General features: G+C 36.9%; 1 protein-coding gene across 4 annotated transcripts in view; it reads right to left on the bottom strand.

Annotated features, from left to right (window-relative positions):
- mcamb (melanoma cell adhesion molecule b) overlaps positions 1-23328 on the bottom strand; it is a 34583-nt gene extending 11255 nt beyond the window's left edge. For 2 of the 4 annotated variants that reach the window (XM_077208498.1, XM_077208500.1), the window contains exon 1: positions 23148-23314. In XM_077208498.1, coding sequence (XP_077064613.1) covers positions 23148-23205 — 58 coding nt within the window. In that variant the 5' untranslated portion in view covers positions 23206-23314. Of the gene's footprint in view, positions 1-23147 lie in introns of all 4 variants that reach the window. The other 2 variants (XM_077208501.1, XM_077208499.1) reach the window with 2 other exon arrangements.
- Positions 23329-27664: the final 4336 nt, after the last annotated feature.

The raw sequence follows: 27664 nt of genomic DNA, 5'->3' as shown, positions 1-27664 counted from the left end.
TGCTATTATGGGTGGTTGCCCTGCACGCTTAATAAACAAACTACAGCTGGTCCAAAACGCAGCAGCTAGAGTTCTTACCAGAACCAGGAAGTATATTAGCCCGGTTCTGTCAACACTGCATTGGCTCCCTATTAAACATCGTATACATTTTTAAATATTGCTGATTACTTACAAAGCACTAAATGATTTAGCTCCGAAGTACTTGAGCGAGCTCTTAACCCATTATAGTCCTTCACGTCTATTGCGATCTCAAAATTCTGGCCAGTTGATAATACCAAGAATTAGAATATCAAAATCAACTGCTGGCGGTAGATCCTTTTCCTACTTGGCACCAAAACTTTGGAACAATCTTCCTAACATTGTCCGGGAAGCAGACACACTCTGTCAGTTCAAATTCAGACTAAAAACACATCTCTTTGGCTTAGCATACACATAACACAATATAGATTGCTATAATTCAATGTTAGGCTGCATAGTTTAGATCAGCCGGAACCGGGAACACTTCCCATAAATCCTGATGTACTTTGTACATCATAAGAAGGATGGCGTCTATGCTAATATTAGTCTCTCTGTTTATCCCGAGGTTTACCGCAAACCGCCGGATCCAGGACATATCCAGATCTGATGAAGGACCATCACATGGACACGACGACAACGCATCCCTGAAGTGCCAGCCTCATCAACACTGTGAAGGCCTCATGGACACCTCAACAAACTCATCTCCATACCGGCATGATGACTCCGACCCCTAACCAGATGAACTGGATAAATATTTTGAAAGTTCTGATCCAATCTGACTTCTGACCTATTATGCCCCCTAAATCATAATCATACACTGTTCGTTTGTTGGCCAAAGGAGGACTGGCCCCCTGACTGAGCCTGGGTTCTCCCAAGGTTTTTTTCTCCATTCTGTCACCTGATGGAGTTTTGGTTCCTTGCCACTGTCGCCTTTTTTTTCTTTTTTCGCCTTCATTCGCCATTGGCTTTTGGCTTGCTTAGTTGGGGACAGTTAACATTTAATTTTGAATTTAACAATACTATTACAACTTTACTTTCCTGTTATCTCTGTAAAGCTGCTTTGAAACAATTTGTATTGTAAAACCGCTATATAAATAAAGGTGACTTGACTTGACTTTTACTGTATTTTTCATCAATTAAATGTAGCCTTGGTGAGTAAGAGACTTCTTTCAAAAACAAATTATTTCAGAGCCCTAACTTTTAAATGGTATTGTATATATAAAAATATATATATTTCAAGATCTGCCTTTCTTAAGCTAAGAATCATTACAATGTAAATCTGTAATCATCTATAAGCATAAACACCCAGAACTGGGCGTCATAATGACTAGCATTTCCCTTGATATAACCGTACAGATTACAGAGATAAAATGAAAAATAAGAAAGAATAACAGTGTACTCCAATATCTTGCCCAGCTTAAAACGATCTGCAGACAAATGAGTCTGCCAAGATGCCACGGCAGCAACCATGCAGAACAGAACATAACAAGCTTCAATTATAGTTAAGAGATTTAGACACACTTTGACTGATTAAACATGCCACTCTTTTTAGGCATAGAAAAGCTCTCAGACAAAAAAGAATGACCAAAAAAGGAAGTAAAATGTTGACACTGTTGACAGCCTGGTGTCTCCACAGATAACCGTTACTGATATGTGGTTTTGTGTCATCAGTCGAGTCAATATTAAAATAAGTTCTCCTTTCAGAGCACCAGTACTGGGCAAACAGTATGACAAAAGAACAATGAAGCAGAAGTTTTTGCCTGGGCTTCAACAAAAGACTTTGAGCAGGAAGACACAACTAAAGGTTTCCCAGCAAAGCTGTGAGACATGTAGTCCCAGATGAGCCCGATATTAAGCAGCTGTTCTGCCTCTTTACCTTTACACACGTTGACAGCAAAAATAGCACATCCTGTGACTGTTGGAAGAGAAATAGAGGCAGTCTCAGAGTAAAAAATGAATTTTTCCTCAAACAATGGAATCCTGAATGCACAGCTGTCACAGAATGAGAAGATGAAAGGTGCGAGGACTCACCAACAGTGAGAGAACAAATACAGACAAGAAGTCACAGATACAAGAGCGTATTAGCATAATAACATGCATGTACATTTACATGTAAATACACTAATACACAAAAAGTCTCTATTTTTAATAGGGATCCACAATATTTTGGTACTATACGAGTTAATGTTAAGTTTTTTTTTTAATTAGTCAATATTATATATTTAATTGTGCATACATTTCCTTTATTTTTCCATTCGGCCTTTGCCATCATCTAATGCTAACATAAGGTAAACAATTAAAAACCCTAATAATTTAATTACACCGATAAAATTAATCTTTAGCAAATTTGCCTAAATTCACTTTCTAAGTTCACAAAAATAATGTAAAATTTAAATATCGGACATTTAAAAAAAAAAAAAATCAGTTTCCTTATCGTTATCGGCCAGAATTGCATTATCAGTGCATCCCTAATTATTTAAAGGTACACTGTTTAACTTTTTTCATAATTAACTCTTTCCCCGCCATTGATGGAATTTTCTGTCATTTATGAGACAAAGCTTCCACCGCTATTTATGGAATTTTCCGGGTTACCATGTTACCACTGTTAAAATGTAGGGGGCGCTATTACGCATATTACCTTCTGAAAAGGGCAAAAAAGGAGCAGAAAAAACAAGCGATAAAAACATTGCTTATCCACGATGTAGAAAAAAAACACGATTTTCTCAGCTCTTTGTTCCCCCTCAGTTGGCAATCTGTTCAGCAAAATACCTCAATGACCTGCTGAAAAAAGCCGGGAGGGCCTGAGATTCTTCACCATCTTTCTCTCCTCTAACGGGTTGGTTTTCGTGGGAAATTGTGTACATAAGTCACTCGCCCGTGCTTGTCTTGTCATATCCGTAAATAGAGAAAAGCTGCTCCGGCTACTTTGACGCGTCTATGGTGTGGGAGTGACATAGGTTAGTATGAGCGAGAAAGGTTGACATGAAGCACACTAAATATCCAACCTCACCCATCAATCACCCATTTAAAAAAACACAGAACAGAGAGTGCTGGCAAAAAAGAGAAGGCAACATAACTCGTAATAAAACAAGAATCGACACTGAAGAAATGGTGAAAACTGAAGGTTGTAAAAGCAACACAGAGATGACTTTATTATTACTCATCAGGTGAGTAAGGTATTTTATTTTAACAGATAAATTGCAATATGTAGCTCTCTAACAGAGTTCACTGTAAAGCATTATCTATTGTGAAGTGGGTCATTTCATGTTTGCTGTACTGTGCTGAAATTTATTTTCAAGTACCATGTCTATTAAATCATGTCTGATGTCCTTTCCATCTAAACCGGATATATCTCTAGTAGTAAATGTTTTATGAGCATTAGATATAACCATATTCATCGGCACAGTCATGGTCGCAGAGCCAAAGCACAAACAAAACCACAAAATACATGCAGTTATGTTTTTAATCGCTATAGGGCCCAAAGTAACACATGTGTATCTGGTCATGTAACAAGAATATCAGAAAAAATCCATACAATATTGATATATGAATGTCTTTGTGCATGATACTCCAGTGCTATATGGGATCTTTGAACCCATCTGACCTTTGTGACAATTCAACAGTCAAGCATGTATGAGAAGCACACTATACACTGAATCATGCCATATTCTAGTCTGCTCATAATGAGCTTATAGAAATCCCTGACAGCCTTTGAGGCCAGCCAAGCACAACTGGGCCTCGAAAAGGGTAAAAAAGAGGTGATTTCTTTCCAAACATTCAATTATTAACACAGAAAATCCCCCATGGATGGGAGTTTGACTCCTTTCTCTAGATTCCATTATTCGGGATTGATCAACGCAACCCTCTGCTTCAGCCTTATACAGTAGGATCCTATAAATAGACATTGTTAATGGATAAAGCACCTGTTTTTAAATTGTCTTTAAACTGGGGATTTCAGATGTATGTTGTGCTTTTATTCTTGAGCATATAAAAACTCCTACAGCTGCACAGTGAAGCGAAGTGCTGGAGCCACTATATCAATCACCGCATGCTTTATTTATAGGACGTTCCACAGACTTACAGCATAAACAAACACAGACGGCCTACAGCAGCTCTGCAGTATAAGCTACCACTTCCTCTGATGAATTTCGTTTCTTCACAAATTATGCAGATATTTGTTTAATTCCTAATGCTGCACAAGTTGTTTTATTAGGGTTGTTTATTTGGCCCTGTAGATTATCTTGTGCTGGTTGAGAACCTACTGCCAATGGAGATGACTTGTGTTATGGAACAACAGACAGGAGAATGACTGCGCTTGGCGACAGCAAACCTGCTTAATAGAGGATATTTGCTTGTGCATTACTTCACCAGGCAAATGCAAGGGTTAGTTGACATGTCCTATCACATCTAAGTATATCAGGTGTGTTTGGCACAATGAAAAGGTCTCCTATGCCAGCGAGGTTGCATGCAATGGACCAAAGACAGTCATTCTTTACTAAAATTACAGCACTTCAAAGTAGGCTGATGCAATTATACACAAAAAAGCCAATTTTTCAAGATTTACACATTTAAAATAACAGTAAAATTTCATCAAATTGAAATTGAATAATTATTACATATTGTTCATATTATGAATTAAGAATTTTAAATGAGTAAAAAAAACTAGAGCTTAAAAAAACATTTTGTGTAAATCTTAATGGAACAAGGGAATAGATCATTTAGTTATGTGATTTTTTTAAGTTTTAGGTTAAAATTTGTAAAAAAAAAATTCAGTAAGCTCTACTTTCTTTTACTCATTTAAAATTGTTAATTCAAAATACGTAGGGATTAAGGGATTGATCAATTTAATTTGTTGGAATTTTACTATTAATTGAAATTTGTAAATCTTGAAAAAAGGCTTGACATTTTTTTTGTTGAAAATAGCAATATATTACACTGATTAGCAACCACAATTAAAAAAACAATATTTATGTTGATGATTTATTAAACATTTCACATTTATTACGTTTTTATTATTATTATTTATTAATTATGTTTTTTGTTTAAATTATTATTAATGTTTAATATAACCAAAAAAAGCTGTGCAACATATATTTTTACTTTCATATATTTTATTAATTAAAATGTTATTATTATTATCTAGTTAAATATATTACCTTAAACTTTTCGATTTATTAACAACACAGTGGCAACGTTTCAGAAAAATCTGGTGATATAAGCCAAAAAAGCATACAGATTTAAAAAAAAATAAACCATCCACTTTTAGCATACCATTTTCAATGTCAAATAATTTGAGATACACAAATTCCATATTTCTGTATTATTCTGAATGGGACGCAGTCATTGTCAATGTAAATTCATATGGTTCCATCATTCGGCTAACCTAACAAAGGTGAGCTTTTCTTTAGGACAAGCCATAAAAAGCAAACTTGTATTAAACTGAAAGTCAGGTTGTTGGTGTATATATAGACCTCTGCATGCTGTCAGTCAAACATCAGAGTAAAGAGACAGGTGTGCTCTGAAGAAGAGTACTTCCTATTAAAGTACAAACGACAGGCACTTCTATGCTTCCCAGCTAATTATTAGCTTGACCTGAGGTTCAGAGTTTCTTTTTAAAAGGCTTTAATGGGTTTAGAGTGAAGTTCCTGTACTTCAGCCTGGGCTGCTGAATGACATGGACAGAGTGTTGGAAAGCCTTAAGAAGACCAGCCTGAGCCAAATGCGATACAAAGCTTTTTATGTTATCACAAGATCTTTAAAGCAGTTTTATGGTGAGATTAAAGTAATGAGAACATAATCAATATTTATAAGCCCAAAATCTTACAGTGACTAAGATGGAGCTGATGTGACCTTGGAAAAGCATACCGTACTATAACTGTTGTCTGAGTGTTTTATTATTACTCTCTAGTGGAGAGATAACACACAAAAGCAGCTGTTAAACTCCGTCTCACGCTCCCAGAGTGTCACACACACACACCAGCAACCCACAACATGGAACGTCAGCCTGTCGCCCCCCACGACAACCTTCAAGATTTATAAGAATAAACGGTGCAATTAAAAATGTTAGTCTTGATTGGTTTACAAAAAGCATCTGTCTGAGCTCACAAACACACACACACGCACACAAAAACTCAACAATCATCACAAATGGACTTCGTCTCTGGAGTGCATTAGCAATGATCTCTGTGGACTTTTCCCCAAGCATCCTCCCATGAACCTCCACTTCCCCTCCGTCCTTTTTTCCCACGTCTCGGACGAATCATGCTCACTGCATGCTTGGGGAAAGCAAAAATAGCTGCTGATTTCTGGGGTATGGGAACAAGCAGCAGGACATTATTTATGCTGCATTGATTGTGATGACTTGCCCTGAGAAGAATGGGATATGCAATGGAGATCTCTCATTGGTTTAGCAGATCTAAGCGCTAAAGATAGCCGGTATCCCGACGTGATGGAGCGCAGGAGAGCGGCCCATTCCTTTTTTGGTGTACTGGAAACTGGCATGATGTTGGGTTCTGCTTCACAAGCCTCCCAGCATGCCAAAAGACCGGCATTTACCTTGTGACACAAGTATGCGGGATAGAAAACAAAATAGATAAAAAAAGAAATGTTTGTTAGTTTAAACATCTTTTAATCTCCAGAAATGGAATGTTGTGATGACAGAAAAAGTGGAAGTCTCATATTCTGAAGGCCAGAATAATCTAAACAGAAGATCACAGGACTGCACTGTCCGGGAGAAAACTTACAAAACTTAGATCCTAGTGAGGTGCTTTGAAACAGAAGTAGACAATAAATGTACTCTTCTACATATTCCATGTCCCAGGGTTTGATTTTTATCAAAACTATAAAAAAAGAAAGTGTGACAATATTAATTAGGTGTATTTAGAATAGATGCTTTGATGTTGTACATCGTACAGAAAATTGTTTCAGTCGCCATCATTTCCACCACATAATGATGACATAATTTGAGATGTGGTGGGAATTTTGATTACTTTTAGAAAAAAATTACTTCCTGCTAATGGACACATTAAATAAACTAGTGAGTCTGAAAAGCGTTTTAAGAAAGTTTATTTTATAAAAGTCTACAGGGCCAAAAGTGCCCATAGTTGAAGAAATGGCCAAATGCTTTCAAAAATATTTTTGTATGTCCCAAGTGTGATCTATTGGACCTACATTTGTTTAAACACAGAAAATTCAGTTTACTATTGGAGACTGGAGAGTCAAGTATTGGTGACCTACTGTAATGCAGCAATGCAATATTATAAGAATAACTATGAGCTCTTGCCAAGCCATTCTCAATAGAAAAGCATAGCTCTAGCTCTCAAATTGGAGGGGATCATGACATCATTCTTTGAATCATACAATGATTACATTTAATGTTTTTCACATTTACATTTGAGTCTTCATGCCAAGCGATTCATTGATTCAAACAGCACATTCCTTTTGGCTCAAGACTGTGAGCTGTTGTGTCTGCCTGAGGAGGAGACGGTCATACAGGCCGCAAAAAGCTTCTTAGATGTTTGTGATCAGCAGAGATTGGTGTTTCAGGAAACACCATAAATTATTAAGTTGCATTAATGAAGGATGAGAAGAATCAGCTTTTCCATGTCAACATCAGCTCCCCAAGGAACATCTATCCCTGTTCACTAGCTAATAGCTGAAGGCCTTCAAAGCCTGAGTCAGTAGCTGTTTACAACCTGCTTTACTGCATGGATGCAAATGGATCCCCTAGAAAGGTCCCTGTAAAAGCTCCCGGGGGCTACAAGAAGATGGAAGGAAGTCCATAATCACAAACAGACTTGTATGTAGTGTTTGAACTGAAAATCAAGACATTTCTATCTTAAAAAGTGCACATTGTATTGACAGCACATTTGCAGCGTATTTAATATTATGATGGTAAGAAAAGCTACAGTATCAATTAAAACAATGGCCATAAGCTACTGACACCATAAAGCCAAATGTACAGCACCGCCACAAAAAGACTGTAAGACATTTCATCTGCTTTGATCTAACAAATGGGGTAACATGAGCAGGGGTGAGACCACACAATGGCCAGAGTGGCATTTGCCCAATCAGAAAGATGGCTGCCGTATAATGTTGCGTTGCTGGATAAAAGTATTAATTTCTTTTAGAACTTTTTTACGGTATATAAAACTTGCAGTTTTATATACCGTTACAATGAATTGAACAATTAATTGAACAATGAGGTTACAATGAATTGAAATAGGTTGCAGGACCATCTAAGCCAGCTGTGAATTTCAGAAAACACGTTAATGGTTTTGGTTTACAGCAAAAAGGTGGGAAGGTGCCAGTGGATAAGGATTTTATGGCCACGTGTCCACCACAGCCTGTTTTAGTCAGCTGAAAACGCTGGATGCTTTGCCTGAAACACCTAGCTGTGGGCGCTTGAGTGCATTTTGGCAGCGCAGTGTTTTTTCAGTTAATGCGCTTCGTTGCTATGATACAGAATATCAGCAACACAGTTTACTTGTGACTGATTTCTCAGATAATTAGTTTCAAACAAAAAATAAAATTTTCATCCATTTTGTTCGGTTAGCTCTGCTGGTTGACGTCGTTGTAAAGAATGTTGTGACAGTTGGTCGGTGTGATATTTGTCCCGCCCCTCCTCCACTGTGATTGGACGGTTGGGTAAAAAGTGACAGTGATGAGCGCTGCGTTTTACCCAAAGTTGAACATTCTTCAACTCTCGGCGACCAGTAAAAAACGCCGAGCACTCAGCGCTTCAGCGTGAAAAAAAAGCTCAGCGTCTCGTTACGCTCATGGCGTTCTAAAAACGCGGCGCTCCCATTGAAAACAATTGAAAAAATATGCCAGCCACGTGAAAAAACGCTTTGGTGGACACATGGCCTAAATGTTGTGTCAAGAACCATCTAGAGGGATTTGTTGTGGTATGTATCGCTGGGGAAAACTTTCACTTATGGCAAAGGTCCAGAACGAAGAACCGGGGACACAAGACTCTATAAGGGGGAGCAGTGAAATGGTGAGGGAAGTCTCTGAAGAATCTCTGGCATCTCTGGCCATATGATGGCTGGGATAAGATGACTATTATGGAGCACCCCCTGTCCCGCAAGCCAGACGCTCCACAATTCACGCTCTGTCATCAGCCACTAACCCCACAAGTGTCCGTTTCACTTGCAAGTGGGAAAGGAGGCACCATTCTACAGAAATTAGGCACGCCTACACCAAATCAGGATATATGCAGGATCCACAATGACAAAACTATTTCTCAGGTCATGAATCCTGAGCTGAGAACACGGAGGGGTCTGTATGACAGAGGTTACAAGGTTGGGTGCCTCATAAATTACTCTACTGTGCCTGTAAAGAGCCCATGAAATGACTTGATGAATGCAGTTTTCTATCCTGTGTGTTGGCGTATTTACAATGAAACAGAACATTTCAGGATATATCAAAGAGCGCATCCCTTAAAAAGGATTATAGGCGTTTGGTTAAAATGATTTGCTATGTGTTAATGCTAGTCAGTGGCAGATATTGGGGGAGGGACATTATTCTAAAGAGCATTTCATTTGTCAAAAATCTATGTAGTACAGGATGAGTCATTCATATTTTTGGTCCATTTTCCTGGAAGAGAAAGACTCACAATTTTAAATGCATACCAGCAAAAAAAAAAAAAAAAAATTCAATCAACTTACAGGTTAATGGATATAGACTGACAGATCTGACTCTGGGTGACTATATCAGACTGAAAAATCTTGCTGTTTTTCTGCCAAATACTGATATGATCAGATTTCTCATCATAACATCAAACCACAGCATATCAAGCAACACTTTCAACATATATTTTGCCTGCTTTCAGGGGCCTGTTTTCTTGAAATCAGATCACATGGCCAAGCTCTTTAACTTAGCTTTCCATGTCAGCATTATTCAGGTGTTTGAGCCTGAAATCCTCCTCAGCTGTCCTCCTCCACATCTCACTAATGTGTCTAAAAGACGTCAAAAATTTATCTAAAAGACTTCTGTATAATCAAATAAAAACTTATTTCAAAAGAATAGCTGTCTTAAGGTGATGTCAGAGCTGCTCTGGCCAATCAAGCTAAACTGTGTTAAACACTTTCTCCTACCCCAGTTTAAGGTGAAAAATAAACTATAAGTAAGCCATTCTTTGGCTGATATCCCAGAAGATTGCTTTGTTTGTTAGAGCAATCTGACAGCGGTGAACGTAAGGCTCAACCAATGATGAGTGTTGGTTCTTAGATTAAGAAGCGTTAGTAATGTGCGCATATAGGCGAGTCCACAACACGCGTACACTCTGCACACACAGGGACACACAGGGACGCGCAGCAGCACACGAACATGCCAAATATTTTAAAATAAAAAGGATTACAAACTAAAAGATTAATATTGTGTATATAAAGATATGGTGGAGTGACTGGCTTGTCCTGTAGATGGTCTGCTTGCATGCTTTAACCTCGCGCACGAGCATATCCGTTTGCTTTCTGGAGACGCGTTCAGTCTTTCCGCTTGCAAATTCCGTCATGTAAATAGCAATCCGCCATGGTGCGAGTGCAACTGGCTTTTAAAAGGAATGGGAGATGAGACTTTGATTGGTTTATTGCACGTTACGCCAACAACACACCCATTACCCATTAAGAGAATAGGGACAACCCTTTTAGACCATGCGCTGGGCGCGCCAACCATTTTTCACGTCATTAAACTACCAAAAGTGGATTCGGATACGCCCTAAGTGCACTTGCGCCCTGCGTTTTAGACCATGCGCTCAGATCGTTAAAATAGGGCCCCAAACGTCAAACATCACGTGACAGGAAAAGCTTGCTGCATGCTTTACCTCTTTTCTCCAGGCCTTTAGAGCAGAAAAAAGAAGATGTGTTACATGGCATTATCAGACTCTTTATTTACTGCATGTTATGGAATTTATTGCATTTTACTTGCTTAATTTGCAGCCCTAAAAGGGGCAGGAAAAAGGTGTGAGGTTATATAATTTTTTTTCTAAATGAAAAAAATGCTAAATGTATAAAAAAACTAAAAAAAACAAATTGCTACACATATTGAATCGGCAGCTAGACTAAAAATACAGCCCAAAAAAAGTGAATTCAACAGAAAGAAATTTGCATGACAAGAAAAAAAAAAGGAAGGAATTTGAAGGCACCATAGATGCGTTTCAGACACAAAAGTTGTTCCACCTATAGGTTTCTTATACTGCCACCTCAGAGATCACATTTTAGCATGTTACACATATCTTTTGTTATGAGAAGAAGCCAATCCCAAAATACACTGTGTGGAGGATTTTTTTAATTAATCATAACTAACATTTCTTTTCCTTGCAGGATTAACATTTATATGCTTTGAAAACTAAATGTCCCCAAAGAATTAAAAGAGGAAGCAAAACTAGACTGTCCTAATATATAACCTCATGACCGAACAACAAGCTAAAGTATCAAGGAATCCAAATTTGCTTATAGGCCTACTTACAGTTTTTTACAATTGCTAACACACAATTTTGCAAACTATGCTGGTTTTATCAAAATACTTAACTCAATTCACAAAACCACACACCCAAACTGCAAAATACCTCATATCTCCTGCAAAATGAACCAAAACTCACTGAAACCAAAACTACATATAGCATTATCAAAATCAAACTTTTGCACGAAATGGTACACACTTCATTTTTATTACCAGATTTTCGTCTAACCAACTACACACTGTTGGGCATAACGAAAAGCACTCTCATCTTTAGTATGCTTTGCCATAATACTAAAATAGTTCAAATTGTAGAAAATTCTTCAGATTGTTCACATGACAGAAATATTTGCAGATACATACACATTCTGTTGAAACATTTGTTTATTTTATTTTTCACCAAACAAGTCAGTGCAACATATGCACAGCAGATATATTTACATTGGCCTGAACATGAATATGCTCACAAAAAACAGTAAACTGAAAAACAAATTTGCAGAAAAAATAAATATATAAAAAAGAGGCAAGAAAAATAATTAGGCAGCATCTTGCCGCACAGCTGGGTCAGGCCACATCACAGGCCACATCACAGGCAATATCTTCCCTTGCCAGACATCGAGGGAAGAAGTGCCTTGAGTGCCTTATCCATCCCTGAATCACACCCACATCAATCTCCTCATGCCTCTTCCATAGCCTGCAGAAGAGGCATGCACACAAAGGGCTGCCGGTCGTATACCTTCCACCGCCATGCTGAAAATAACTCTTCTAGGGGCTCCTACTCTTCCTCTTCTTCCTTTTCCTTTTCCTCCTCCTCTTCTTCCTCTTTCTCTTCCTCTTCCTCCTCCTCTTCCTCCTTCTCATCCTCTTCCTCGTCTTCCATTGTTGTTGTAAAAAAAAAATCTGCTCACCTGTGGTCTTTTCATAGTACTTACATTCTGATTGAAGTGTTAACCATTAACCATTGAGGTGTTTGGCCAGCTGGCACATGTATTAACCGATTAGCTCATGTAGTGTCATTTTAAATGGCAGTGTTTTGAAATGGCAAACTTGTGACTTTATGTCAGATTGTTGTGTCTTATGCAGAGAACCGTGTTCAGTGCATTTAAAAAGTGCCATTTTGAATTGCAAAATGTGTAAAGCAGAAAATGTGTTTAGACGTTTGGAGACTTGAGAAGAGGTTTTGCTCTCTGTGTGTCAGTTTAAATAATTGAGCTGTGCATGTCAGTTTAGTGTGTTAGCAATTGGAAAAAACTGTAGTAACAGATTTTTACTTAGCAACAGATAATCTTAAACCCTATTCGAATTGGATTAGTTTAACATGGAGAGGTGGGCTAATTATTACCAGAGCTTCTCAGTGATTTTAGTCCCGTCCGAATGTGCCATGTCAGTAATCGTTACAGACTATGTCAGTAAAGAAAGATTACAGCAACTTTTCCCATCTGTTAATAGGTCTGGAAAAATTAAAAAGTGTTTTTTTCAAGTATGGAGGCACTCTGTGGTCTGTGGCAGAAAAAGCACTTGTCAGAGGCACAAAACTTCTTTTAGCTTTAGATAGGCCAAGTGCCTATTACCAGCAGAATCCAATCAGAATTTAATTAATAAATCGATCAATCGGACCAAACTGCTCACACAGACGTTTGTGTGTGTGTGTGTGTGTGTGTGTGTGTGTGTGTGTGTGTGTGTGTGTGTGTGTGTGTGTGTGTGTGTGTGTGTGTGTGTGTGTGTGTGTGTGTGTGTGTGTGTTTTTTTAATGCACTTCAAGTCAATGTAGTCAGAACTGGTGTGTGTGAGTGTGTTTACGCACATGATATCAGGAAGCAACGTAATACACACATGAGATAGGGAGGTGACAGCAGTGTAAATCGAGTTACCTTTCCCACTTCTGCTAGTTTGACTGAGATTTCTTATCCCGTTCGAATTGGCCTTTAATATTACAGAGTATGTCCTGTGGTAAAATGACATCACTACATGTACCCTTGTAAAACAAATCCAATAGGAAAAGGGCTTTACTGTTAGCTTAGCAACATTCTTCAGTCATTTGCAAATCCATTGCAAGTATAGTCTCTAACGCGGTGCGCTAGTTGTGTGGTGCACAGTAGAGCATTCCAGTTTATTCACTTATTAGGTTTCTAAAGACAGCTCTCTAGGTGTTTAAAGGGAGCTTTAATTACAGATGCATTGCCATGTGATTATTAGTAATTAAATATACAGTTGTGTGTGTTGAAAGGGAGCTTTAATTACAGATTTATTGCCATGTGATTATTAGTAATTAAGTATACAGTTGTGTGCGTTTCACATTTTAAGAGCTATTGAAACACAATACCTCCATTCAGAGGACAATCACCCTCTGGCCATCCACATCCACAACTCATAATTTCCATCCCAATCTCCAGCACAAGATGATCCAGAGCTCTATTTTAAGAACACATAATTGCTAAAAAGTTTCAGAAGACCACAAAAATGAGGCCAATCACAATGCCAGTTTACTTAACTGCTGCCATGCAGCCTTTATATTGAGCATTAAACCAAGGCTGCTACAATCTGTCTCTAAGCTCACAGTGATTCTCAGTTGCACATGAGACAGCAAATTCAACAGAACATGATTTACAAACATAAAAATAGTTTGGGCTCGGGATTTGTATGCTGACAAACTGATGTTCTCCAAAACTGTACTGCGGTTCTGTTTAAAATCATTCGGCCGTGCCATGAAAATATTTTGATTTCTTAAGTATACATTTTAAAATATTACTTGCCAACAAAATATTCTGAATGAACTCCAAACAAACTCAAGACTGATGTACAACTACAATGACGTATCATGCCCTGAAGCCTCTACGCCACCGGAAATGTCAAACCACCATTTGGCATAAATGGCATGAAATTTTTTACTTCATCCCACATCTGCAAACATTACTGATGTAAAGGGATCAATTAATACAACTTAGATCCATTTGAAATGACAAACCATTGCAGACACATGAACTGTGACCTATTCATTGTCAAGTCTAGCAAACAGAACAGCTGTAAACTCATTTTTCCCATATCATATAAGCATTCAGATCCTTTTATAAATCTAGAAAAATATAGTCCAACATGATTTTTTCTTATAGAGTTAAAGTAGGCAGGAGATGCAGAATGTTAGAAGCAGTTAGACTGTGGCACATGGCCAGAGCTGAGCAGAGTGCAGTTCCTCTGAGGCCTCGACGCAGCCTCCAGACCTACAGAACAAGAGCCGTATTCAGGCCTACTGCGTTCCCAGCGGGCAGGACTGTGAGCCCAACCGACTTCTGCAAATTGAAGAGTTCTGTCTTCAGACCACAATACTGTTTCCTCTAACCATTATGCATCTCATGTCCCCAAAGTACAGAAAAAATTTCTGGAGAATGAATTAAACTGGGCATCATTTTTGGATCATTTCAATCCCTTGAATCTTTAAAATTGACTTAAACTTTCCTATGATTTAAAAAAAAACTCAAAATTCATTCTTTGTTTTTAAGTAGACAGTTAGTGTGGTCAGGTTTAGAAACGGAAGTGACAGAAATCTTCCATCTGTCTTCAGTTATCAATAATGCAAAGTTAGAGTGTGTTGAACAAAGACTGAGAGAGTTTATTGTCTATACATTCATTATTCGTTCATCATGCACTGAAATTTTCGCAGAAGTTCAAATTATGAAAAGGAATACAACATTTACAAAAGAAAAACATAAAATAATGCATTTATATAAACTACTGTATACACTACCGCTTTCAACTCTTTTCAACAATGATAATAATAATAAATGTTACTTTAGCAAATCAGTATATCAGAGTGATTATTGAAGGATCATGTGACACTGAAGACTTCAATAATGGCTGCTGAAAATTACACTTAAAGATGCTCTAAGCAATGTCAGGTGACATCACTTCTTGTTGACGTTTAAAGTATTGTCAAACAAAACGGAGGCTAGCTAGACCCTCCCTCCTCCTCATCCGCGCACTAACCCCCCAAACCCCACCCCCAAATCCTTCTTGTCGGTTATTGGCTGGAACAGTTTGTTATGTTTCGTGGTGCGGGTTAGCCCAGTTTGTTTTTGTTGCCTGGGGTGTCTGCAGAGACCGCGTATTTTTACAGTGTGTTCAGGGGACAGGCAGCTAGCGGATAGTGAGGAGATGTTTGCTGTATGTGGCAAAAAATGTTTTGGCCTAAAAAACGTGTGACATAGCTTAGAGCACCTTTAAATTACATTTTTAAATATATTAAAATAGAAAACAATTATGTTAAATAGCAAAAATATTTCACAATATTAATGTTTTTACTGCATTTTGATCAAATAAATGCAGTTTTGGTGCATGAGCATAAGAGACTTCTGTCAAATTTTAAAAGTCTAAAAGTTCAAAACAAAATCGTACAACCACAAACTTTCAAACGCTAATGTAAATTCATTTTCACAGATTTTTACTGTTAAATTAACCTTGCAAAAAATTGCTAAATTTCACAGATTTGTTGAAAAAATAATTATGTCTCAAAATGCAGCACCTTCATGTCAAAATCCAGGGTTAAAACTAGGTTCTAGCTTGTTCTACAGATCTCAAATGCAAACATGTAGAGGTTTACCTTTAGACAACTGGCCAGCAGGGCTCTTTTTCCAGCCCACATGTGGCCTGTTCCATCTGGTAATATTTCAGTGCTGCCACAAAGTTACCACTTGTCAGAAATGAATGCTATATATTTCTACATCTTTCTTTGTTTTATTACGATGCTGCTGTGAAGATGTGAGAAATAATAGTCCACTGAGGAGATCTTTTTATTTTCTAATCATCCATAATGAAAACTATTGTCTATGAGTAGACAGTGATTGACACTCTCTATTATGGGACTAACCTCTGAAGTTATGTGATCCACCAGACCATATGAATATGACGTTATGCACTGCATGACAATGTATAATGAGCTTGACCATTCATAGTTATTATCAACCACATTCCCAAACAATCAGATAAGTTTGCCATGAGTATGTGCTGGTCATAAAAGGAAATCAGTCTGAAAGTAATGCAGACTCTGTGTTTGAGCAATCGGGGTGAATCATATAGCTGTAACACAGCGAGAGAGGTGGTGTTGTGGGGGTGGGGTGGACTCTTTCTGAAACCTGAACTTGAGCAAGTTCTGTGATTGTTTGAATGCCAGGTGTGAGCAGCTGTTAGCTGGGACCCACATACAGAACAGTGAAAGCAGTTTGGGAATGTGTCGACAGATCTAGTCAGTGCTGGTGAAATTAAACAGCTTTAGCTACAATGCAAACAAATCTCTTAATCAGTATTTGTGTCTTGTTTTTGAGTCAAGATATCTAAACATCCTTAATATGATAAAATTTGCAAGATAAAACTGCATAGATATTAAATAAATAATATTAACAGAGACTACTTTTAAGTATTTTTCGTTGTTAACAAATGTTGTTAACTGTTAACAAATGGAACCTTATTGTAAAAGTGTAATTTTTGTCTAACCCTATTTGGAAAAAAAAATCTTGTTTTAAGGTTTGTGAGGTTTATATGCTGTGCTTCTCAAGTGAATCTCAAGTTTATATTTTAAATTATACTCATTTGGGAAAAAAAAATACTGAATTTCTTTTTCATTATATAAAATATCACTATACATGTGACCATAAACAGTGAATGGGAAGTAAATATAATAAAAGAGCACATTTTAACCAGACAGTTGACAATTCTTACCAAACAGACCATCTATGTGTTTAAAACTGTAGAGGTAAATCTGCGGCACAACTAAGACTACTTATTCCAAAGCAGATTTTCATTTGACATCCTGAATAACTGCTAATAATAATATTTAATTCTGGAAAGCCCTCCACACACAGCTCATATGATGATATCCAGCAACACATACCACACTTTCCAACATTGTCTGATTCCCTTGAGCACCATGTCATTAACATTTGCTTGAAAATGTTAAAGTGCACACTACAGTTTTTATATAATTTTTCACATAGCCCTAATTAAAAGTAAAAACTTTTGCAATGCTTGAAATATTATAAATTGTGCAGTATCTAATGGAGGCAGAAAAATTAAATATGCTTATTTGGAAATGACTAAGCTCCAAGGAATCAAACATTAATAAATCCAGCTGCAAAGGAATTGTGGAGCCTCTGATCTCACTGTTCACTTACAGAGTTCAATACCATCGACCATCCTTAGGAAAGAGTTTAAAGTCACAATTATCTTGATCTGTTCTTTCTCTCTGTCTCTCTCTATCTCTCTCTCTCTCTCTCTCTCTCTCTCTCTCTCTCTCTCTCTCTCTCTCTCTCTCTCACACACACACTAACTCCCTCACTCACTCACACTCACTTGCTCTGTAGCTGTTTTATGCTCTTCCTGGAATTGGAAGTTATGTTGGTGGTCAAGACTTTTGCAAGCTGATAAACAGCATGCATTTACAAAAACTTTTCGATTGGAAAGCTATGGCAGAGTTTATGAAGTCTGCTCACTTATAGATAAAACATGCTCTTGACGGTAACAGCAGCAAGTCACCCTTGCTTGAAACATTATGTATGTTGTAGCATATGTCATGCAGGACTCTTTCTTTAACATGTTTAAACTGTAAAGACATAGCTCATTGCTTTTAAATGAAAGCAAATAAATATAATATTAAAAAATCATGTTTAATTTCTATTCCAATAATGTCACTCAAAAAAATACTGTTTTCAAACAGGTTTCCAGAACACTTCGCCTGTCTGCCACTGGTTGGCCAAAAAATATATAGTTGTCGCATACCCTCACCACAGGTTGAGCATTTCTATGTTGGGCTGGTCGGGATGATCAAACAAACAGAATAATGTTTGGATAAGGCCACAGTGTTTACATTTTTTGGTGGAAAATTTGCTTGTTTTGTTAAAATTCCAAATATTTCAACTAACATAAAAACAATGAAAAATGATAAAAAATATATTAATTTTATTTAATGCGTCTCCTCATAAAACTACAAAAAATGGGAAACAAGCTTGTAAAATGCAATAATGACTTTTCCTGAAAACAAGCCAAGCCTTCAAACTTCCGTTTATATAGCAATAGTTTAACAAGAGTGCAGGGATTTTTATGCTAGCAGAGATCTGGATTGTGTCAGTTTAATCTCAACAATACTGCATTACCCAGACACATATTTATACAACACAGATAGACACAGAATTTCATAAGTAGGTTTCTTCTTCTGTTATAAGGACCAATATTTAGAGCATAGATATGGATAGAACGGAAAAGTAATGCATATTCATGCATAATAAGCATACAGAATATTCCTGAAACCTGAGTGGCAATTGGCCACACTAGAGAACATCTAGGTCTGAGCAGAAACAGAGAGCAGTATGAAGTGGAAATGACTCTCAGTTGAGCACAGTGATTGAACATTAATGGATGGTCAGCTGCTATCCATCACTCAAATAAACTAGGGCTCAGACCCATAATGCCTCTCATCAACAACAAATACTGTTGCACACACTGAATGCAAGGCATCCAGTAATCATCACTAATGACATGTGATGAACACAAAAAACTCAGACAGATGATACGGTCATATCTGAAGTGGTCATTCCTATTAGCACAGTGTACTTTTTTAACCTCACAGACTGGAATAAATGAAATAAAACTTCCCTGAACAACCTTCTGTTGGGAATAAACATATTATGCTTTATGACGTAGTTATGTGAAGGACCTTGGGAGTTGTAATTCTCTGCACCAATAACAGTGACGCAAGATGACGCCAGTTTGTATAAAACAAAGGAGTGTGAGTCTGCAGAGTGATACGAGAGATATTAAAGTAGCGGCAGTTTCTTTTACATAGATGAGTGGAATGATATTCAGCTTTGCCATGGATGACAACGAAGACTCAATAATAACAAACAAGTATTTCAGAGCACCATGTCATAAAAAGAAAAAACATGTGCCTTTTACTTTTTACATTTTGTTTAGAATATACATGCTATTTAATGGTTTAGGATTAGTAAAAAAATATATACTTTTGTTCAGCAAGGATGCTTTAAATTGATCAAAATGATAGACTTTTACATTGATACAAAAATTGTATTTCAAACAAATACTGTTCTTTTGAACTTTCTATTCATCAAAGAATCGAATAATGTATTACAGTTTCCACAAAAATATTAAGCAGCACAAGCAAATAGCATATTAGAATTTTAAAGAATGCTTTCTGAAGGATCATGTGACACTGAAGACCGGAGTAATGATGCTGAAAAATCACAGGAATAAATTACATTTTAAAATGTATTACAATCATTTTTAAATTGTAATATTATTATCAATATTACTGTTTTTACAGTATTTTTCATCAAGTAAATGAGCACTAGTGATTTATTTCAAAAACATTTACAAAATCTTACTGACTCCAAACTTTTGAACAGTAGTATCATGTAGTAGTAGGCCTACCATTTGACATTTTACATAGAAAGAAAAATACTACGCTAATCTTGTGTTTCTTCAAGTCGCTTTAATGTTTTAACTAGTATTATTATTAACACTACCCATGAATAAGTGCATCAGTTTCAATCTCAATTCTGACTAAATATAAATATATTATATATAACTGACTCTAATGTCATGGCTGTTTTACATAAATGAGTGTTGGAGCTTATACTTTAAAGACAATTTTAGCACCACTAGCATGCTTAAAGGAGAACTCCGGCCCAAAATGAACCTGGGGTGTAATAACACATTGGTATCGAGTCGACTGTTCTCTGGGATTTGTTTTCATGATAATCGAGTGTAAAGAGTTTAATCTCTAAAAACCCTTTAGCTTATAACGCAAGTATATGTGGCATATAATAAGTAAAAAGAGATCTCTAGTTAATACCACTAACAAGGCTCAAAATAGCCCCACACTAACACGGTAGCTAAATGAGAGTCTCTACATACAAACTGAAGCACTGAGAACTTTGTAAGTGTACAGACAGTTTAGTAATGATATACTTTATAAAGACAGTACCATCGCGGAGCCATCTTTGGGAAACAGTCTCGACCAGTCGAACCACTAACGCCGTGCTAAGTGAGATGAACTGTGAGATTCCAAGTCACTGTTCAGCTCGTAGCACGCCGTTCGTGGTTCGACTGGTCGAGACTGTTTCCCAAAGATGGCTCCGTGATACTGTCTTTATAAAGTATATTATTATTAAACTGTCTGTACACTTACAAAGTTCTCAGTGCTTCGGTTTGTATGTAGAGACCCTCATTTAGCTACCGTGTTAGTGTGGGGCTATTTTGAGCCTTGTTAGTGGTATTAACTAGCGATCTCTTTTTACTTATTATATGCCACATATAATAGCGTTATAAGCTAAACAGTTTTTAGAGATACAACTCTTTACACTCGATTATCATGAAAACAAATCCCAGAGAACAGTCGACTCGGTACCAATGTGTTATTACACCCCAGGTTCATTTTGCGCCGGAGTTCTCCTTTAAGACATCCTTACTTCCTTGAATACGATATGTACAATTAAATACAAAGACCTTGACTGTTTTACTACATGTCTTTGTAAGAGCAAATGCACATTATCTTTGACATAGCCCTGAGATAGAAAATGGCCTTTAACCCTTAATTGGATGGTGTCAAGAATGACAATTTGTTTCTTTATGAGATAAAATGTTGAGATCCAAGTGCTCTAAGTCTTTCAATGAATCAGAGAGGGAGGCATCTCTTCAAAGCATCACTAAAGCTTTGTTCACTCTATATGCACTTCATACAAACCATGTTCAACCCCTCCGGAATCTGACACAGAACAAGACAGCTGCAAAACACCGGCGAACACAATTGGAATTTCTGCACCACATACAATAGGACATTTTAACACAAAGTAGTCAACCATTTATTTTCATCTGGCTAAAAAACAGGTTAATTTATTGTTGTCTAATAAACATCTCTGAATATATGGGCTATTTTACCTCATGCATTCTCTTTCATAATGTGCTAATGATGAATTCAAACAACTTGGAATAGTAACTCTAAAATGGTCCAAACTAGAAATCCTGAATAATAATCAATAGCTGGTTTTGATTATCTAATTATTTAGAGAGATATAATGCTGCAGAAGAAATAAGTGCTGCACATTTACAATCACTGGGAACAGATATGGATAATATTACACAGATAAAAATCAAATGCACCAAAACAGACCTACCGGTAATCTGTTTTTAGACTACTGATCTTATTGTATATTTGCCCTTGTTTCTATTGGAAAAGCAGATAAGGTAAAGCAGCAATGTCCTGAAAGAGTGTTTAAGTCTATTTTCTTTAAAAAAAAAAATTCTCTGTCAAAAATAAATATTTTTTGCTCTTTTTTTAGGTTTATTTTTTTACATTACAGGGAAAAAACACCTTTTGGGGGAAATATTGAAATTAGTACATTAAAGCACAGTCAGATTTGACCACATCAGTTTGTGACCTACTCTATTATCAGTGTCCGTTTCTAAATCAGCAACAGCAGTTAAAAGGATGAAGGATGTGACACTACAGATTAGGTCAGAACTCTGAGGGTGTGCAGGAAAGGAAGTCGAGGAGGAGGAAAGCAGGAGGCTGAAACAGTAGGTCAGCACAACAAGGAAAAGCATGAATAGTGGTCAACGGGAGGATAATTACGCAAAAGAATAAGTAGAAAATAAGAAAAGTGAGAAAATTCAGCACAGATGGGGAGATAAAAGGGTGAGGGAAACAATGTATGACTAAAAACTTAAACGTCGGTTAACAGATGAACAAAGAAAATGCCATTGATGGGGATGCAGTTCCTTCCTTTCCTTGTCGATCCTCACATCTAATTATACAAAAATGTAGTAGAAGGCCACTCCATCGTTCAACACAACTCCAAAACACATCTGCAAGCTATGATCCAGTGATTCACTACAAATTAAATAATCTCGTGGTAAACAGTCTTACAGTCTTAAAAAAAACTGAATGTTATCTAACCACAGACCGCGTGAAGGCAATGACATAGACCTGCTACTGTGTCTGCCACAAAACTCCTTTCACTGCTCGGACCGAAGTTCCTCCAGTTAAGAACATCGCCTCACATCCTTCGCTTATCCATAATGCTACAATAACGTTGTTTTACCCATAAGTCATAACACTGTGTTACAATGTAAAAAATGTCAACCTTCAAAAAACAGTTTAATAATTAAATAATACATTACATTTAAAAATCTATAAATAAATTAAATGAAAGAGGCTTTTAAAGATCATTAAAGTTAATTTCACATTTTTGGCCAAAGAACATCAAGGTGAAAAACTCAATGCTCAAGTTGAAATTAGCAAAATGATTTCACATTCTTTTAATTCAAACCTGCATGTGGGGTGTTGGTAATGATGTTAACATTTTGTTGAATCATTTCTTGCAACGTTTGCAAACTTTAAATTTATATAAAATAATAATAATCACGGAATTATTCTGTAACCATGTTTATGATCTGAAGCATACATTAATTTGCTTTTGAAAATCATTAGTTTAAATTACAATCATCCTAATTTGAATAGGCTAGTTAAGATTTTATCTAACCCAAATGCAGCATGAATTCTGAATGCATTGCGTGTAGCCTACAATGATCTCATTAAATTCTCATGAACGATGAAAGCATCTCATCATTTATGTTGTAAACTTTCCCGCACAATTGTAACTTTGACTTACTTTTGCACGTGAGGACGATCAGTCCCACGACCAAGGGCGCGATATAACGGAGGGTCATGTCTTGCTGATCCGACCGAGGTTTGATGTAAGGAGATTGTGTGCGCTGGAGAGCTGAAGTGTCCAGTAGATCATCAGAGAGGGCAGATGTTTGCACAGAGAGCGCGTGAAGTGCGGAGAGATGAGTGGGAGGAACCTAGTGGGCTGCGCCCCATGCCACACTGCAACACTAACGCAGATGAAACACGGACATTAGCAATAGTCACGATTTAAATCGTTAATATGCTTCTCGTTTCAGCTTATACTGGAAACTATATGTATAAAGTGTGTGAACCCTTCAGAATTTTCCATATTTCTGCATACATTTCACGTCAGCTTGAAGGAATTTGACCCAGTCATTTTCAAACACTTAAAACAATTCAGTGATGTTGTCAGTCTCCCTGCATAAACTGCTTTCTTCAAGTTCTTCCACAACATTTCTGTTGGGTTAAGGTCAGTACTTAATTTTGCTATTCCGAAACTTCTGCTTTAACCATTCAAGACTTATGTTTTCAGGGTTGTTTTCTGTTGAATCCTTGTGCTACAGTTCCAAGACTGACACCCATGACTTTGTGATGCAGCTTCTCATTTAGCTTGAACAATATTGGTATGTCACTTACATACCAAATGGCAATATTAGAGATTTTTTTTTATTATTAATCCATATTGGCCGAAATTGGATTTTGCTTATTTTAGGTATAGGCTTATTTCACCTATATTTACATATTTAAAAACACATATAATTTTCAAAATTAATATACTAGTATACAGTATAATTTTGTGATTTCTAAATATGATTAAATTAAATTAAATGCTTAATTTATTTAGACTAAATATAGGATATTCATATTGATATATTTAATATTCATATGAATATATTACATTTTATTATATTCATGCTTAATTAATTTCATATGAATATTAATCTATTATCGGCTATAACATGGAAATGATCATCGGCTTGTATCAACCCAAAATTCTAATTTAAACCAAAAATAATTAATCGGTCCACAAAACGTTCTTCCAAAACTCTCCTGGCTCATCCTCATGGTCTTTGGACAAACTTTGGACTGGGAGTCATGTTCTTGGCTTTCTCCATGCTATTCTGCCATGCACACCATTTTTGATTAACTGACTCTTAGTGCTTAACACTTTGACTAAGCAGAAGCAAAGATCTCCTGGAATATTCTTGCATTTTGTATCCTTTGCATTCTTGCAAGTTATATTTATATTTATTCAGAAGGGCATGACTTCTAAACTCACATGATTTTTATCACAACAAAGATATTCCCTCATGGATCATTTTGTCCAATAAATTGCTGAAAATTAAAAGAAAAAAAAGATTTTAATTGGATTTTAATTATCTAGTAAAATTAGTTAAAGATCTGATGACAGTGCAGGTCAAATTAATGCAAAAATATGGGTTTTCTTACGATAACTCATTGCTGTTTGGGTGAGAGATGTGGGGCTTTGTATGTCTCCTGAAGTTTCTGTCCAATATTTTTTGACATGCAATCTAAATGCGTGAGCAATAAACATGATATTTATTCAGTCGATATAGCCTGAAGTCTTAATCAGTGCTTTCTATATATATCAACAGTCATTATAAATGCTATTGTTCATGAAAATGAGCCTTTTAGTTGGCTTTTTAAATAGTTTCTAAATTTAATTAATTTGAACTGTCTACCATTAGTGGATGAAAAACAGATTCAGAGAGCCTGTAATCTGATCATCCATCCAATGATCTACTGCTGAGAACTAATTACGAGATAAACCAATGAATATGTATTTGAAAATAGGCTAGAGATTTCCTGTGGGACTACAGTCAAGAATCAATTTGACATGGTTTATCCCCTCACATGACCAACCCAGCCAAATCTCTTTTAAGATAATTTTTTTTCGGTTGAAAGCTGTATGAAAGAATATAGTGAAGGCAGCATTCGTCAAAGTAATATAGGTGTCACGATTTGGTTATGTTTCATGTTCCTGTTTCATGTCTGTTATGTGATCCCCTGTTCAAGTCATGTGATCCTGCCATGTGTTCCCTTGTCTGATGTGTCATGTCGTCATTGGTTCACTGTTTCATTGTTTACATGTGTCCCTTGTCTTGTCATTAGTATTGTGATTATTTTAGCCCTCATGTTTGTCATGTGTCAAAGTTTTGGGTCAAGTTTTGTTCCACTGTACCACCGTTTGGTAAGCTCCATGTCCATGTCCTGCTTTATGTTCATGCCACACCATGCTTTTGTTTTATGTTTGTTCACGGTATCCTAGTAAACTGCACTTGGGTTCTCATCTACACTTGCCTCCAGTGGACTCCCTTACAGAAAACTTGACCTACAATGAATCTACACCAGGGGAATGGTCCCCTGGAAACCTATGTGGAGAAATTTTGAGAAATTAATTTCTCCCTCGAGCAATGCATTGACTATGCCTTGTTGTTCAGTGGCTCAACTTTTACTATGGGTTTTGCGGACGAGGAGCCCCGCAAAACCACAGTACCCTCCAAGCCAGAGCCTCTTCACGTCATGCCTGCCAAGCCTGAGCCTCTTCACGTCATGCCTGCCGAGCCAGAGACTATTCACGTCATGCCTGCCGAGCCAGAGACTGTTCATGTCATGCCTGCCGAGCCAGAGACTGTTCATGTCATGCCTGCCGAGCAAGAGACTGTTCACGTCATGACTGCCGAGCCAGAGACTGTTCATGTCATGCCTGCCGAGCAAGAGACTGTTCACGTCATGACTGCCGAGCCAGAGACTGTTCACATCCTGCCTGCCGAGCCAAGACATTTTTTTGGGCCGGGGGGGGGGGGGGTGGGGGGGGGGGTGGTGTGGGGGGGGTATGGGGCAGTAGTTACCTGATTAAGGCCATGGAGACCATTCCTTTTCTGATGTGTCATTGGTTCATTGTTTCATTGTTCACAGGTGTCCCTTGTCTTGTCATTAGTATTGTGTGTATTTTAACCCTCATGTTTGTCATGTGTCTGGGTCAAGTTTTGTTCCACTGTACCAATGTTTGGTAAGCTTTATGTCCATGTTGTTTTGCTCTTAGTTCATGCCACACCATGCTTTTGTTTTATGTTTGTTCACTTTATCCTAAATAAACTCCACTTGGCTTCTCATCTACACTTGCCTCCAGTGGACTCCTTTACAATAGGTAAGTTGGTGGCTGTAATTTGTGAGTATGATGTTGACAGCTGTTCTGGCAACCTCTGGTAATGTTTGTTTGCACACCTGGAGGAGAGTGTGGCGGTGCTTTGCTGACTAAAAACAAGAGATGCACATTCAGTTGGTCACATTTTATATCACTTCATAAATTAAAGTGAAATTTTGTACAAGATCTGTGACAAATTGTCAAATTCAAATTACTTGTTTGTTTTAAGTCTAATCTCATAGAACAGAATAGAATCACTTAAAATGAATGAAACTGCAGATAACACAATATCAAACCAATGGCATTATTTTGAGAAAGAACAAATGCATTTTTAAAACAAAACATTTCAGTTTGTTTAATTAAGGTTTAAACTATAGATATACTGTTCAAAAGATAACATGTTGGCATTAAATAAATGATTTGCACACTTCCTGGTTTTCAAACATTAGTGGAACAGGTTTCCACTTCTGATGTCACTTCTAGTGAGAAATTACTATTGTAGTAATTTAATATTTGCTTAGTTATCACCAAAGCTTGCTCTATTTTGCTGTATGTCCTTAAACCATTACTCTGCCTCAGAAGTCTGTCCGAAATCAGTTTTGTGATACCTTGCTGTGATATCACATGGTTTGTGATACCAAAAATGCTGCCAAGGTATTGCCTGATAAGGCAGCGAGGCAACAAGTCAGGTGCCTATTTTTTTATACAACGATCTAGACCAATAGTTCTAAAAAAAAAAATTCCACTATCCATGCAAAGAAATTCATGCATTTTAAGTGAGGCTAAAGTACCATTCTGGATTTGGAGTGTATATAAGTCACACTCTGAATGTAATATCAACTGGTTTTAACATGTAGAAAAAGAAATATATAACTGTGGTATTCACTAAATGAAAGAATTTTTTTAGTACTATAGTTATGTGAATGATCGTTATGTTGTAACATGCCTCTGTATAAACATGTTTAAAGACAAAATAAATACAAAATTTAGACAAGCTTATGGGGCATGTCTCTCTTCTCAGTCTATTAAAGGTGGATCATGTTTGACATGCTCTGCTTAACACAATGTGTTCTGCAATTAGAACCATTCACATGACTGAATGAAGAACTCAAATCCTGTTGTAACTTACAATAGAAAATGGGTTTTGATTTGACTGATGATAACGCACCAGAATTATTAACATCTATACATTGTCTTGCTTTCTTGAAGTGGTGGAAATAACCCTGCTTTTCCTTCAACGACAGGAAGAAAGTAGGAAATATGTCATTCTTTCCATTCTGGATGCTAGGGAATGTTTTTCTGGAGTTATCTTCTTTTATGAGAGGGGC

The sequence above is a fragment of the Siphateles boraxobius genome, unplaced genomic scaffold, assembly GCF_051911475.1.
Source record: "Siphateles boraxobius isolate OS27281-9 unplaced genomic scaffold, OSU_SipBor_1 6, whole genome shotgun sequence".
NCBI classification, from domain to species: Eukaryota; Metazoa; Chordata; class Actinopteri; order Cypriniformes; family Leuciscidae; genus Siphateles; species Siphateles boraxobius.
This window is presented reverse-complemented; position numbering and strand designations above follow the sequence as displayed.